The sequence below is a fragment of the Abramis brama genome, assembly GCF_963993115.1.
Source record: "Abramis brama genome assembly, chromosome: 12".
Lineage (NCBI taxonomy): Eukaryota > Metazoa > Chordata > Actinopteri > Cypriniformes > Leuciscidae > Abramis > Abramis brama.
Window position 1 is genome coordinate 10,512,395 of NC_139974.1, and position 16,849 is coordinate 10,529,243.

General features: G+C 35.9%; 2 protein-coding genes across 2 annotated transcripts; both read left to right on the forward strand.

The window, feature by feature from the left end:
* Positions 1-863: 863 nt before the first annotated feature.
* On the forward strand, positions 864-8,596 carry hax1 (HCLS1 associated protein X-1). The gene is made up of 7 exons (XM_084130747.1): positions 864-1,047; positions 2,092-2,351; positions 5,765-5,985; positions 6,398-6,461; positions 7,191-7,312; positions 7,465-7,585; positions 7,795-8,596. Exons 1-7 carry the CDS (start codon positions 977-979, stop codon positions 7,857-7,859), a joined length of 924 nt encoding a protein of 307 aa, XP_083986873.1. The 5' UTR covers positions 864-976; the 3' UTR covers positions 7,860-8,596.
* A 1,597-nt stretch (positions 8,597-10,193) lies between these two features.
* aqp10b (aquaporin 10b) lies at positions 10,194-16,218 on the forward strand (the record flags this gene model as incomplete). The annotated part of the gene is made up of 6 exons (XM_084131376.1): positions 10,194-11,142; positions 12,843-12,969; positions 13,043-13,180; positions 13,282-13,400; positions 14,777-14,994; positions 15,975-16,218. Exons 1-6 carry the CDS (start codon positions 11,056-11,058, stop codon positions 16,216-16,218), a joined length of 933 nt encoding a protein of 310 aa, XP_083987502.1. The 5' UTR covers positions 10,194-11,055.
* Between the last annotated feature and the right edge of the window lie 631 nt (positions 16,219-16,849).

The window sequence follows — 16,849 nt, forward strand, 5'->3', positions numbered from 1 at the left end:
TCTGTGTTCTAGTTTTAAAAAGTTTAATCATTTGTTGCTTTACAAACAAGAAATGTAGGAAAGTAGCCAACAAATGATCTTTTAAACTCAATATGAGGTGTACAGTTGATGCAGCCCATTTTAAAATGTCAAGTTTATAGGTTCCTCAGTTCATTCTTTGCATAGAAAAAGGTTTAGAGAATTTCTAACTTGCGTCTTGTGATATTAAAGCCAAATTGTTGCTATACATGAAACCTGTGTCTTGCAAGAGGTATGATTAAAATGCTAGTTGGGGGTTTGTTTTTGTGATTTGATTGTAGCAGCTGTTGAGAACTAATTTGCTTAATTCCAAATATTCATAGAGAAATTTGAGGTTGTAGGTCTCATCTGAAATAAGCAGCTTTTTTTGCCCTTCAAAAAAAACATGGGTTTATCAGTGGATTACCCATAAAGATTATTGCCACACATTGTAGTCAAGTTAATAAATGTGCTTCACATTTCATAATGTTTACACACACATCATTTTATTCATACATGAACGTCCATGCTAGTGAAGTGGAGGTATTCTTTTATATGCTACTGAACTTTAATAAAGTTCAGAGTTTTATTTATTAAATTAACTAGTGGTGAAGATTTATAAAACATTATTATAAACCTGTTTCCTCTCATGAATGTTTAAACTGATGTAAACGATAAAAAGCTGACATAAGTCATATTTCTCAACGCATTATAACGCTACTGGATATTTATTTTATTTAAAATATTCTTTATTAAGTGTTATTTTTAGTTAATTTAAAGTTCGAAAAGGTATTACATAACTTTTTTTTTTAAGTCGATAATGACGTGGAAGGCATGCGTTAATGCAATGTACGGACTTTTATTTTGAAATCTGTTTTCCGGTGGAAAGATCTCGTAGGATTTCCTCGGTGTCCTGGATCTCTGATGCAACTTTGTTATGGTCCCATTTGTGAAGAATCACTGGATACTTCGTCCTTAAATGAGCGTATTTGATCTGTTTCGTGGGTTTTTCGGGGTTCCCGGTGGTCATTATCGTGGTGATGGCCGCAGGTGAGTCTGCCTAACAGTTCAATGTGGAAATGTACCTGACAGTTGACTCTTAACAGCTATTATGTCGTATATTATTATAACAAACTAATACTAATAAGATATAAGCAATAACATTGTGTATAGTGTTATAAAGTAACATGCTTCACAATATTTCTCAACTCATATTGCTTTAATGTATGGCTGTTTCTGTAGGGTAACGTTAGGCTAATTGGTGTCAATAGAAATAAACGCTTGGTGACTGTTTTATGTGCTTCACATGTTCATTTTATGGATGAGGCTCGCCCAGGACCGACAGACCTGGGCAGATCGTTGTGGTCTGCGCTGACCACTTTTGGCCGGCGAAGACAGACCGATTCTGGATTCTGGATTCTGGACTGTTTTATACAAATAAACTTTATAGAGCATTGTGCTATTTTAAAGTATTTTCGTTTGTCCGCACAATTATAAATGATTTTGTAATACATTTTTGTGCTGTTTTGTCCATCCGTGACAAGTTGCTAAAATACGTGAAGCCATATGGAACATAATACACACACACACACACACTCTTTCAGTTTTACTTTGACACATCAGGACATAAATAACAGTGGGCTGGTGCTAAAACTTAGTAATACACCTATGAATACATTTCTTAATTGTATCATAGATTTTTTATTATTATAAAATGTGAAAAATATTAATAATGAAGAATGAGAAATCAAGCCTCAGATGACACATTAACAGATTATTTTAATATCCTACTATACAAATATAAATAAACTGTATTTGGTATCTAATGCACATATATATATATATATATATAAGTTTCCTGTCACTTTGAGTTTACACATCTTTCTTTCTTTATTAATTAAGTGTTTAATGTTTTATGAAAAATGTAAAGATTGTATTAGTTCTGTTTTAGGAAGTATTAGTTCTGAATGCAAATATAGACCTTGTTGGCCTGGTGTATTTATTTTTCCTACACTGTTCCTGATTAATACACTACAGTGACATTGTTTAGTTCAGATTGGTTTGCTAATTTGAAAACACATGTGTTTTAATCAGGGACCCCTTCTTTGATGGGATGATTCATGAAGATGATGATGATGATGAAGATGAAGACAATGACAGTGGATTTCACTACGATGACTTTAATAGGCCACGTCGGGACCCGTTAGATGATGCCTTCAGATTTGGTTTCAGCGTTGGGCCCGGCGGGATGCGCTTCGAGGAACCTCAGCTGTTCGGCCAGATCTTCAGGGACATGGAGGAGATCTTTGCTGGTCTAGGTCGATTTGATGAGCGCCATGACTTTGGACATAGAGGTACGTTTGCTCTGTTCCTCAAGTTTTTGTTTATTTGCAGTGATTTTTTTTTTTTTCTGTTTTGTGCAAAGTATTTTTCTAGGCATCTGTACATCTTGCATGATTTAAGCAGATTAGATGATGGTTGAATACATTTCAAGTAGTCATCTCAGTAAAATCAAATTAGAAAGTAAATAGATAGAGAATACCTATATACTGTATAAATCACAAAATTAATAAGCTCTATACATGTAATACACACAGATAAAACACAGTGTGTTAGGCAAACATAGTTATACACTCTAAGAGTAGGTTTACACAACAACGATGTACTTAAAACGAAAAGTTTTTCCTTTGCGTTTTTCGCATACAGACAACAACTTCCGTGAAAACAAGGATCTGTGAAAACAACTAAAAATGCTGTATTATGCTTCCATGCCAGTAGGTGGCGATGTCACTTTGTAAAGAAACACTACACACCTATAGACTGAAGACGTAATATGCATGCGTATGACGTCACCGTTTTCACAAATTCATGTTTTTGTAGTTTACATGGTAATGATAAACCCATTTACAAAAGTTTTACTTTTCAGGCCCCCAAAAATGCCATTGTCGTGTAAATGAACGGCTAAAATGCATAAGATTTCCATTTCTAGTTGAAGGGTAAGGATGACACTAAGATGCAGTGTGTGATTTTTAGCGGCATCTAGTGGTGAGGTTATGCATTGCAACCAACAGAAGTTACGGTGGCCAATAGGAAAAGATGTCATCGTCTGAGACAGCAGAGAGTAGCCAGTTAAGCAATGAGGTTTCTTTAAAAAGATAAATTAAGAAATTATGTTTACTTTATTATTCAGTAAAACGATATGTTATTGCAAATATTATTGTTACTTGTTCATCATTGTGTCAGTGTTAACTAGCTTATTTGCACGAAGAACAACATAGTGACGAAACGAGTTTGTCCGTTCAGGGCCACTGTAGAAACATGTCGGCACAAAATGGCTATTTCAATGTAAGGGGACCCGTGGTGTATGTAGATAGAAATGGCTCGTTCTAAGGTAATAAAAACATAACGGTTCATTATGTAAGGTCTTTATACACCACTGAAAACATAGTTAAGTATATGATATTGCATTTCTGTCTACAGATCCTCCTAAATATTACACAATGCACCTTTAAAGTGAGGGTTATTATAGTTAGCTAAAAGTAAAACCATAAAACAAACATTTTCATTACTTGAAATAAAATGAACATTAACTGAAATCAATAAAATATACAAAATCTTATTTTATTTTAGCTTGTTGCAGAGGGAACATTCCTTTTTTCATTTAGTTTAATTGATGTAACTAAAATAAAAAAAATACAAAATTATATATTTATAAAATTTAATAGTATTTAAATCAGGCCCGGCTCCACGGGGGGCCAGGGTGGGCCTAGTCTCGCGTAGCCAGACCTTCAGACTGACGGCTGAAGGTCTGGAATTCATAGCAGCTTTCTTTGGCCAAGGCCCGCCCATAAGGCCGTTTGACCGACATGTCAAACAACCAATTACAGTTCGTTTCGTTCAGCGTCACGTTTCGGGGCGTGGAAATGTCCCCACAACAACAGACCGGCGTGCAACAAGTCAGTCAGCATAGAAAATCAAAGAAGGAGAAGAAAACAAGCAGTAAGTCATTGATCTGTTCGTGCACGTATAACCTCGCATACTTTTGAGAATCCTACGTTTAGCTGATCTTGATAAATGCTCATTGTCACTCATGTAAACACAACAGTTTTTCTTCCGCAATCACACGTCTGCGCTTTGTTTCCCGGCGGACCGAAAATAAACGCGACACTCGCGCCCCCGGAAATCCGATAAAATTCAACCAATCAGATGACGACTTCGACATTCCTGAAGTGTTTCCAGTTAAGTGTACCATATGCATCAGACGTTTAGCCAACGTTCCGTGGGCGTGACGTCTGAGGCTGAGACTAGGGTGGGCCTGGCCCACCCAATCAGAAGCTTGGCCCACCTTGGCCCCACACCACATAACAGCTAATCACAAAATTGTTCAATCTTCAGTATTCAATTGCTGCTCTCACGCTACACACCATGTTCTTATGCAGTGAAACATACATCGTGGAGCAGAAAGGACACTGACAACGCGCTGACAGACAGGACAGATCAGGTTACTTTTAAAATGAAACAAAGTCTCAACTTTCAAATTTGGTAGAGCCTCAGTTAAAGCTGCTGGTGAACCGATCATCTCTTCCTTCTAGTTAATTTATAGCATCAAATAAACATACAGTAAATGAACATCAGAAGGAATGTTGTTTTAACCGTGGAAAGACGTCAGTACACGCCGTTATTCAAGTTCAAATCCTCCAACGTTAATCTACTAATTCTCCTGACTGCTTTCGTCGGACGCAGATGGTGGATTATGATTGGTCAGATCGCCTGTCAATCAAACTTCCTGCGAAGTTTGAATCTTCATGATGACTTGTAATCGAGAGTTACCACACTCTGTAGCCTAATAAAACACAACATGCACAGATTTCTTGTTCCAAAAGGAAAACTTTGTGTTTTTAGCTCATGAAAAAGCAATAACACATGAAATGGACATGGGTGAGTTTGTAACAGAATTCTCTAAAATGAGTAGAAAGCTAATGTTGTAAATTATAGTGATGTAAGTAGATCTTTTTCAAGACCTGCCCCGTTTTCTTCAAATCTAAAGTTACTAAACTGATACAAGATCTGTTGTGTGGTAAAAGAAAAAGAAAAAAAAGATTCTAAATATACATAAGAATGTAAAAATAAAAATGCAAAAAATAACAATGGATCTGTATAACAAATAATAACAAATAACAAATAACAATCTGTAATGTTATACTACATTAACAGACGTGAGAATAATTCTCAAGAAAAACAGCATTTCAGATAAAATTAACATTTTTAGTTTGTAACTACAGCTGTAGCTGATGTTGTAAATGGTATAGTGATGTAAATAGTTATTTTAAAAGACCTGTCCCTTTTTATCAAATCTAAAGTTACTTAATTGATACAGGATCTGTTAAGGGGTAAAAAAAATAATAATATTACAAACGCAAAAAGAGAGAATGTAAAAATAAACCTGTTAAACATTTTTATTTCTAAATAGTAGCAAAATATATATATATATAAAAAATAATAATAATACCATGGACCATGACTTGGCCCACCTTTCATCTCATATCTGGAACCGGGCCTGATTTAAATGATACTAAATAACAATGCTTAAAATATTAAAAGGGCTCCAAATTATAGAGAAGAGCTCAGGCTTCTGTCCCACTGTAACTCGAATCTTTTCCATTTTAAAAGCTTGTAAAAAAAAATATTCAAAAACCTAATAGTGATAGCAATGCATTTTAAATGTATGTTGCTAACTCCTGCTGCTCTCTGTTCCCCTGCCCAACAGATGTCCCATCAATAGAAGCTCCGCCTCCTCAGGAAGGTGTCGAGAAAGGCAGGAGCGGGACAGGAAGTGGTAACCCGTTCAGAGATTTCATGTTGAAGTCTCCTGAGAGCTCACCCTACAGTCCACCCCTCCCTCCCCCCTCTGTGGCACCAAAGGACAAGGATTCCTCATCTCCGCAAGGTCCCAGCAGCCCCTTTCCCCAGTGGAGCCCCTTCTCAAAGGTGAATCAAAGTGATCCGGTGGACTTTTAGAGCTAGGGTGTCCAATCCAGCTCTGTCCTGCAGAGTTTAGCTTCAACCCCAATTAAACACACCTGAACTAGCCAATCATAGGCTGCGTCGGAAATCGCATACTCTCTTGAGTAGGTACTCATTTTGTTTTAGTAATCACTTCACGACCACTAAAAAGTACATTCTATGTAAATGTTTAGTATGAATGTTATCCGGGCGTACTACATTTATTGTCATGATGTGGCCTCATGGGATAGTAAAGTGTCCATCATATGCACACTAGAAACTTCCAGGCCAGTGTCCTGAAGGATAGTGGCCATTCAGGAGCAGGTTTGGACACAGTCACTGTTTCAGAGTCTTTCTATACTGTATTCTCATCTGATTGTCTTCATTTAATTTTTAGTTTCATGATCTTTGGAAAGATAGTCTATTAAGACCGAAGGAGAACGAGAAAAAAGAGGATGGAGGTAATGATCTTTTTTTTATGATTTTTAAATGCAAGCACAGACAGTAATGTTATGAAATAAATAAAAAAATCATCCCCAATTATTCAAGTGAAATAAAAAAAAATGTAATTCATGAAGAAGTTTAGATACTTTAATCTATTGTTCGACATGCACAACTTCAAATAAAAGAATGGTAGATCACTGCAGTTTGAAAATTCAGACTTAATATGAAGGAGTTGGAAAAAAAGAAAATGCAAAGGGGTTTAAAAGACACTTCATATTCAATAATATTATTGATTTGACTGCACTGACACTATCGGATGAATACATAACTGAATTGAGCTGGATGATGACACTAGAGCTTTATTGCTGAATCAACTTCATTTCATAATTGACGAATTGTGCAAATTTGACACTGTTATTGAACTGAATGAATCAACATTGAACTGACTCGAGCTGAATAATGACTATTGTTGTAGAGCAGCTTATAGCCGAATAGAACTCATTTCATAACTGATGACCTTTACACAGTTATTGAACTGAAGCTGAATTACTGTGAAGTGCTAAATAAGAAAAGCTGACTTGACAAAGAAATGTTATTTTCATGTTATCCTTGTTTACCCTACTGACATTTCAACCTTTGAATGAATAGGCCTTGATTCCCTAATTTCTTGCCTGATATCATTGATGCAACTCCTATAAATTGTCTTTGGTTTACAAAAACCTTTTGTCTTCTGGTTCCACCCTCAGATCTGGACTCGCAGGTGTCTTCAGGCGGGCTGGATCAGATCTTGACTCCAGCACCTTCACAGCCAAAGACGAGGTCATTCTTTAAGTCTATCAGCGTCACCAAGGTGGTCAGACAAGATGGAGTGAGTGTTCCTGTATAATTTGATCCTCAAAAGAATTTCTGATTATAAATATCGTAATAATGTACAGCAAGGCTCAAAATATGCCACACATGTGTCCAGATGGTGTCTAACAAGTAATAATCGAGATTGTGTATGTGTGTGTGTGTGTGTAGACAGTAGAAGAAAGGCGAACAGTCAGAGACGGTGAAGGTAATGAAGAGACTACAGTGACCATCTCAGGGGGTTCTGGTGTCCAAGATGGGCCGCAAGATCAGTCTGGTCCTCTCATGTCAGGTTAGCCATTTCTACCTAACACTTTTCCCCATGTGTGGTCACAAAGGTAAAATATAAAAATTGTATTTAATATGAACATTGTAGAATTTAGAGTATTTAAAACGCATTCTGGTTAATATAGTATATTAGCAGTGTTAAATTCCTGAAGCTTTTACAAGATCAGTTTTGATTCTTGAATCACCCAGTGATGTATTTTCTGCATCTTTCAGGCGGTTCTGACATGCAGGATGATTTCTCAGTGTTTTCGAAGTTCTTCAGAGGCTTTCGAGGCTGAAAGGGTTCTGGACACAAACCAAAGGACAATCTCTTTCTCAGCAAACCTATCAACTGCAAGCTACAATGATAATTAGTAAATATTTTCATTCTTATGTATGATTGAATTCTTCAATGTATATGTGGAGATCCAGTCTTGATGATGTGAGTAAACAACAATTATTTTCTGCCACAAAACGACCCTGATAACTTTGCCTACTTCTTTCTTTTGAATATAATTTCCATTAAGGATATATAAATAATTATATCAGTTTCCTGAACTTTGTTAGCCTGGTTAAAACCAGACCATTCTCAGTAGTAACTGAGTTATGGTCTGGCAAAGCTTCATTAATAACTCATTTCCAAAGGGGCGTCACCAACGGACGTCGCTCAAATGCCTCTGGGCGCAATTGGATAGACCTAAAACCAATCAGAGCGATCGTAATTGTGTAAAGTCCGCCCCAACGTTTCTGATTGGTGCCTCGATTTGGACGGATTAGAAATCTGCAAGTAGTCTGGCAAAGAGCCCATTCAAGCCGAGCAAATCTAAATTTGCCGGAAGTTGGTCTGGGTTTTTCCAGGCTAGAACTTTGGGGCAGTTGTTGAAGCCACAGTGTTCTGGAAAGGACGGACACACATTTTTAGTTTGTTGGTAAAGAAGATCCATTGGATTTTGTGAGACTGCAAATTATGGGCCACAGTATAATATATATATAATTTTTTATTTTTTTTCAGAGTGAAATAAAGGAAAAAAAGTGATTTGCCTTGTTTTTCTTCTTTTGTGTGGAAGGTGGGATGCTTCGCTGTCTCAAGTTGATCATTTCCTTTAAAATAACACCAATTTAAGAGAACAGGTCAATATTGATAAATAATAATAATCTCTCTAGTCTAACAATAGTTACACTGATGCAAAAGGGTTCAAAACTAGTGAACAGTTCGTTCAGCTGTATTTTTGCGGCTTGTTAAAATCCTTCAAATGTAATGGTTTCTTGTTGAATGTGAACCTGGATGTAACCTATTCAGAGACTTTATATTTTATTACAGAACTCAATGTTCTTGTGAAAATCCAGCTTTTAATGTTGTTTATATATCAATGTGGTGTTTTTAATATGCTTTAACAACAACCATGTGCAAATTCATGTCAACACCATTGCTGAGTAGTTTCTCCTTAAAACTGTAGTAAATCAAAGACAGTTTCAAAAACGCGGTTTGAAATCGCTGGTGTTTCTGACGTCATAAACTACCTTGTAACCAGTTCTCTCTGAGCTGGTGTGAGTGAGTGGAGGCGGGGCTAATTAGCATATTCTTAGAACAGCATTCTAAATGAGGCAAGGGTGTTGAGTTATATTCAAGCTATTTTAAGATTATTATTTTTTTCAAGGAAAAAAACGTTTAAATGTAATTTTGGTGATCAAATGTAAGTTTTCAGGGATAAAATGATTGACTACAGGGTGACTTTAAAATAAGTCAGTAGTAAATGCACTTAAAAATAATGTAGCAAACAAATCTGGAAAAAACAATATATATTGTTGTGCAGCTGTTTCAGGTTCCTGTTAGTCAGTGTCTTTCCAGTATATGATGTATACCAGTATGTAGTATGTTTAGCAACACAAGGTGTTTCATTTAGAATCTGGCAGTCTTGTTTCACAACAGGCTCACCCAGTTCTGCCACAGACTTACCAGTCTAGAGATTTTCTATCTGTTTTAGTAAACTGACAGTCTGTGGCATTTAGAGCAATGCTGACAACGTGAGCTAATAAGAAAAGTAAACAATAGTTCACTGAACATTTTTCATTTTTAACAGGTATTTAAAGTGCTTTAACAATGAAGAGAAAAAGTGAAAATCTCACAGATGAACACCAAGCCTGGTACACTACTGGTTATGGTGTGTATCACACCCATAATTGTGAGCATTGGTTAGCCTTGCACCCAATCTGATCTTTATCTAGTGACAGATGAAACACAAGTGACATCAGCTTTATGGAGATTGACTTTATACTCAGTTATCTAATGATTATCTCCTCTTAAGTAGAAGCTAAGACAGATATAAGTTTACCTCAAAACTGAGTTTAGCTAAATCAGCAGAGTAACCAGTGGTGTAGAAAGTGTCCGAATTATGTCTATGGGCCACTTTTTTCTTGTCAGAAATGACATTTTTTTTGTCCATTGTCAAGATTACATATAGTACATAATGGGAACACTGAGAACTGCTGCACGGACACATTAACTATTCTGGAGGCAATCATGGACATCAGGGTCAAACATTTACACGTCAGATGTGTAGCTTTGCTTAATTGACTAGAAAACTAGTTCATTAAGAAAAACACTGAGGAAATGGGGCCTGAGAACAAATTTACCAAGAGATAAAAAAAAATGGTATGTGCTTATGTTATGAGACAACATGAATGATGAAGAGCCTGCGTGCTCGAAACGTTACATACGCTATGCGATAGTTGTCTTGAAAATAAATATTTTTGATAATTTTGGAGCTTAGGTGTTGCCGACTTTATACTTTATTTTTTATGAGACAACATAAAAAATGGTTAGATATTGGTTAATGGATAAATGCAGGGTTGTCCAAACCTGCTCCTTGAGGACCAACGTCCTGCAGATTTGAGCCCCAACCCTTATTAAACACACCTGAAACCAGCGAATCAAGGTCTTCAGACTCACTAGAAACTTCCAGGCAATGGTGTTGGAGCTAAAATCTATAGGACGCTGGTCCTCCAGGAGCAGAATTGGAAACCCCTGCATAAACGCTTCAGCTGAGAACAAGGCATCTTCTGTATTGCCCTATTGCACTCTGACTATAGAAAGGGAGAGGTATTTTGCATGAATTGGCAAAAAATAGAACCTTTACTTTTCTTTCAAAATAAACAGAGTAGATGATTTATATATCTGAGCCTTGTATAAGCCAGCAGTGCATCACAGATAAAAGTTAACAATAAACTACTCATCATTTTATTACAAAAGGGCAATGTACTACATGTAATTGTCATTCCTCCCCCTGACGCGCACATAAAACACACTAACCACAACAGATAGTCTGAGTTTACCTATGTGGTGTGATAATTATCCAAACAGAAGACCATGCGTTCTCGAAGGCGCTGACTGGGACCTTCTCAATGGAGCCCTGATAATCATCTGTCTGGAATCCCCGATCTCCCGGCCTGCATTTACTCTTATTGTAAAGAACAGAAAGTACAGAGGGCAACATAATGGATCGTCTGCTGAGGAGATGCCGAATCAAGAGCAGCTTGATCAGAGAATGTCTGGCTGAATTTTTCGGAGTCTATGTTATGATAGTAAGTCTATAATCTTCTGTATTACCCTGTAAAAAAATGATTTAAATAAAACAAAGATTATTGGAGTACATTTTACAAGAAAATACAATTTCAGTCTTTCAAAATTTCATGTTTAATCAATGTGTTACTTGCCATTAAATTTTCTCAAATAATTACAGTGTACTTGTATCTTTTCTAAAATTTGATTTTCTTTGGTAATACTTTAAGGTTCCATGAAATAACATTCGCAATGACAATTTGCTACATTATTTATTAATCTCTGTTAGTTCTTTTAATTGCTTTGGTGCAATTTTCACAAGCAACTGGTACATTTTCAAAACTCCTAGTGCTAATATCACAACAGTTCATCAAAAGTGCACTTTTTTCAAACATTTTAGCATATTTTCATTTGTGTTGGTACAATCCACAAAATCACAAAGTATCATTTTCTCACAAAATAAGTTTCATATAAATGTTTCATTCACAGTAACTGCATTTCATGAAGCTTTTACTATCAAACTTTTGATTTGCATCTCCTCTCGTTCAGTTTAATACATTTGTCTATTATTATATCCATTTGAATGTAATGGTTCAATTAATCATTTGGTACACTTATAGATATCTGCAATTTCCGATATAGGTAACCAAATGTAATTAAATGTTTTTACATAAGCGATTTATCTTAAATGATAACTACTGTGTTCAAAGTGTGTGCACGCACATTTATATATACTATTACAAACATTATGGATTCAATTACATAATGTACTTACATAATGTAAGTGTATTTTCTAATCTGTAGCCGTTACTGTAATTAATTCAGCAGTAAAGGTGATTTAAACATGCTCTTGCATTGTTTGTTGCTGAATGGACTCATTGTTGAAAGTACTAAATTGAAGGATCATACTGTTATTAACATTACGGTGATTAAACCAAATGTTCTCATTATATATTTGTGTTTTGAAACAATAATTATGTAGAATGAAAATAAGTAAAACTAGAATGAAAGCATGAGATCAGGTTTTGAAAGATTGACTGTTACAAGTGTGATCAGTTTGGAGTTTTGTACTAAGCGTTTTTACATCTTGTGAAAATAGTATCAAATCGGAAAAAAAAAACTGTAACATGAACTAACAATGAATAGTTGTTCATTGTTAGTTGAACAGGCCCAGAAAGTAACATAGTGTCCACATCGGGCCGTATGGAATCCACGTGTACCAGATGCGGGCCGGATCTGGGCCGACACATGTTACTGTCTGGTCCATTAAATAATATTAACAGATACAACTTTTGATTTTAATAATGTATTAGTACATTTTGAAATTCATATTAACTAAGATTAATAAATTCAAGGAAAGTGTTTTTCCTTGCTAATTCATGTTAACAGTTTACCAATGAAAGAAATCTTACTGTAAAGTGTTATGTAAATTGTAAAGCACTTATAAAAAGGTGCTTATTAATATCCTATTATCTACTGAAATGTCTATACTGCCTTGTGTATATTACATCTCTTTAGTAGCACATGTGCAAAGAATTTCAGCAATATTCTAGAGGTCAAACTTTGAAGACTTTGAATAATCTTTTGCCTCTTCTCAGGAACTGCAGTCACCATAATGCCCAATAATCTCTGTGCGATAAAGCTTTAAATTACAGACATCATATCTGCGTACACGTTCACACCAGATAAAAAATGTCTTGATGTTACTGTCTCTACACTCCAGCTTTTTGGGTGTGGCTCAGTTGCCCAGGTGACGACCTCTCAAAACACTAAGGGCGACTACCTGTCAATCAACCTCGGATTTGCACTGGGCACCACATTTGGAATCTACATCGCAAAAGGGGTCTCAGGTATAAACTCTCCAGTACAGCTGTGTATATTAATTATGTCCTTGTAAAATAAAATATTTCTCATCTGTTTAAGGAGCTCATCTGAATCCAGCCGTTTCCCTCAGCCTGTGTGTCCTGGGCAGATTCTCCTGGACTCGTTTTCCTTTCTATGTGTGGTCACAGCTTTTAGGAGCATTTCTGGCTGCAGCAACTGTTGCTCTTCAGTACTATGGTGAGTGCATGTTGGCCTATATGCAATCTCTATATAAAAATACTGTACAGTAAGTACATCCAAATGAAGGCACTTATTCTTACAGTATGTATTTTGTTTAGATGCCATAATGGATTTCACTGGAGGGCATCTGACAGTTAGTGGTGCCACTGCCACAGCTGGTATCTTCTCCACTTACCCAGCAGACTACCTGAGTCTATGGGGGGGAGTGGTAGACCAGGTCAGTAACATATAAAATGGATGTTTTAAATCAATGTGCTTACTTACCCACTAAAGTACTGAGGAATTTAAGGTAAATACTGTATATAGGTTAAATTAAGGTTTAAGGGTAGGTTCAGGGTAGGCTACCTACCAGTGTTATTACTACAATAAGTACATATTATGTTCATGCAAAACAGGACTGTAAAATAAAGTGCTACCGACAGACTGCATAAAAAAAAGAAGCAAATATTCCCTCAAACATGATAAAGAATATCAGCTTCATGATATTCAAATTTCACTTGTGTAATAAATTTGAAAGGAGACTGAGTAGAGGTCCACAATATTTCACTAAGGTCCATCCTTAAGGAGATTTCTGGCCTTGTAACTGATTTAGTTAGACATTTGTATTTAACTATTCAAAACGCAAGACAAGAATTCATACGTTTGTATAGCTATTCACAACTATTTGTAAGAGTTTCATAATTAGCTAATCCTTTATTCACGCACAATTATATGCCCATGACGCTGACACGGCTAATTATTACTGATATCCTGAGATTTCAGTCCATGGGAGTTTAACATAAATATAGAGGTAATAAATTCCAGTGCCAGTAAATATTAGCAGAACACTAAGTAATGCATTTCTGTACACCTTTAAAAGGATGATTGTTTTTTTTAAAAGTAGTTTGGGTAGATAAATGACCTCAGGAGTCACGACACCAGGATCACGCTGACCTCCGTTTGGCTGAATCAGGAAAAAACTGTTCAGCTCAGTTCATGGAATTCCATTTCTGTTTAAAGCTATTGTGGTGGTGATGGTATTCCAGGATGCTTTGCAATTGAATGAGTTTGAACAGGTTTGGGTCCAAATACTCTGAAGTGAAACGGGTTTGCAAGTGTGTTCTTTGTTATTTAAACGTACAGAATGTTATCAATGTTATAAAGCTGGTCGTGTATGTGTGTTACCATTGTTGAGATTTCTAGTCCCAGGAGAGTAGTGCACTATTCAACCTAAAGGCTCTATATTGCCATTGATGGTTCCATGTAGAACATTTAGCATTCATGGAACTTTCCATTGCACAAAATGGAACTTTTAGATTCTTAAAATGTTCTTTAACCTGAATTTAAAAAAAGGTTCTTCTAAGAACTCCTCACTGAAAGCTTCTTTGGGGAACCCAAGATGGGTCTTATATGGCATTACTGCGAAAACCCACTTTTGGAACCTTTAGTTGGTGACTTGTTGAATGCAGGGTTTTTATGACAAAATAACACCTATACTCTGCTTGAGAAATTGGTGCATGTTAGTTTCCTTTACAAAATAACAATAAAAGAAAATATTACGTCATTCATAATGCTTTAAAAAGATTTCTTAAAAAACTTGTGCTTGTCCTGCAGATAATTGGCACAGCCGCTCTTCTAGCATGTGTTCTTGCATTGGGAGACCCTCATAACACACCAGCACCTCCTGGTCTGGAGCCTGTCCTGGTAGGAGCAGTTGTCCTGGTGATCGGCATTTCAATGGGATGTAACAGTGGATATGCCATCAACCCGGCACGAGACATCGGACCAAGACTCTTCTCTTACATTGCAGGCTGGGGAGACGAGGTGTTCAGGTCAGTATTACATACACACAATGTCAAAGGCTTCTGATCAGTTAATTATGCACTAACATATTTTCTTTGTTTGTTATTTATACTGTATTTTACACCACTGTTCAGACTTTGGTGTCGGTAACTTTTGTTAATGTATTTGAAAGTCTCTTATTCTCACATAGGCTGCATTTATTTTATCAAAAAATCTGTAAAAACAGTAATATTGTGAAATTAAAAATAACAGTTATCTTTTTTAATATGATTTAACATGTAAATAATTCCTGTGATGGCAAATCAACATTTTCAGCAGCAATTATTCCAGTCTTCAGTGTAACATGATCCTTCAGAAATTATTCCAATATGCTTATTTGGTGCTCAAGAAACATTTCTTATTATTATCAATGTTGAAAACAGTTGTGCAGCTTAATATTTTTGTGGAAACCGTGATACATTATTTTCAGGATTCTTTGATAAATAGAAAGTTCAAAAGAACAGCACTATGATAAGGTATTGACTTGCTAATACATACAAGACATGTTGCTGCTGTACTATACAGCATACATTAATTACCCGTAGCAGATCTATACAGGTGGAGCTGGGGAAGGTGGAGGGTTTCTGAAAGCACGCTGCACTGCTACAGAAAACGCTGACCAAGTATTCGAAAGTTGGCTGCCATTCACAAGGAACCAATCAGCCGTTCTCTATAGAGAACGATGTGATTGCAAGCCAGTTAAGGACCTATCAGTCTGTGCCATCTAGAGTTTTGTGACAAGACTTTGAAAATAGAAATAGAAATCTTTTATAATATTATAAATGTCTTTACTGTCACTTTTGAGCAATTGAATGCATTTTTGCTGGATAAAAGTAATATTATATAGCTCCTTTTATAAAAAAAAAATCGTATAGTCCCCAAACTTTTGAACAGTGGTGTGTATATATATTTACAGATAATTAAAAAAACAACAACTTTTGGACACTAACATGAGAGTATTTGTTGTCAGGGCCGGACATGGATGGTGGTGGGTACCGTTGGTTGTAACATGTGTTGGTGCTCTTCTGGGTTCATTACTTTATGAGCTGCTGATTGGAGTACATCATCCAGACTCAGAGCCAATGGATCCCGAAGGCCTGACAGCGAAGGACCAGCAAACTCTGGAGTTAGAGGGTGTGCAGTCCAAGTTTGACACCATTAAAGAAAACGGCAAGGAAAGGATCTTTTCCATGACCTCAGCGGATATAAGATAAAGTGAAAAGAAACGGTCAAACGCGTGATGGAATCTGATTTGTTACTATTTATATGGTAAAAAATTGGGAAGCACAATATTTGTCAGGCAAAGTTTTATGAACTACATGACCTTATTGTGGTCTTCAGCATCTTGTCTAGTAATTTTGGATTTTTTTGTAGGTTTATAATCAAATATATCAACAATAGCGTTAGGGTAAAAACCCGAAGGCTCGCTGATGTCTTAAAAACTTTACTTTTTAAAACAGTGCAGCACAATATCTATTCAATGCTGAATTGTGGTTCAGTAAAGAGTACTTTATATTTTCTTTTGTTAGCAAAAATCTAAATATACTCAATTCCAGTTCTAATAAAAGTTCTAAAGTGGTAAAGCTTTACAATAAAAAAATGTTTGTTTGTTAATGTTAAGATGAATCATTTTAACAATAATCACTGTGAACTAACATGAACAATGATTAATGCATTCAAAATCGAGACCTTATAGTAAAGTGCTATCTATTAATTTTCTACCTACAAAAATTATTTATTTTATATGTATTTTCAAGATTTTGCTAATGTTGATATTAAACTCTGTGCATTTTACTATTATTAGTGTTTCCCAGCATGCACAGGGACATAAATCATTAAGGACAC

Coding starts and splice junctions, on each gene's coding strand:
- hax1 (XM_084130747.1), top strand. CDS start 977: ATGAGCGTATTTGATCTGTTTCGTGGGTTTTTCGGGGTTCCCGGTGGT. Junction 1,048..2,091: donor TATCGTGGTGATGGCCGCAG/GTGAGTCTGCCT, acceptor TGTTTTAATCAG/GGACCCCTTCTTTGATGGGA. Junction 7,313..7,464: donor AGGTGGTCAGACAAGATGGA/GTGAGTGTTCCT, acceptor GTGTGTGTGTAG/ACAGTAGAAGAAAGGCGAAC.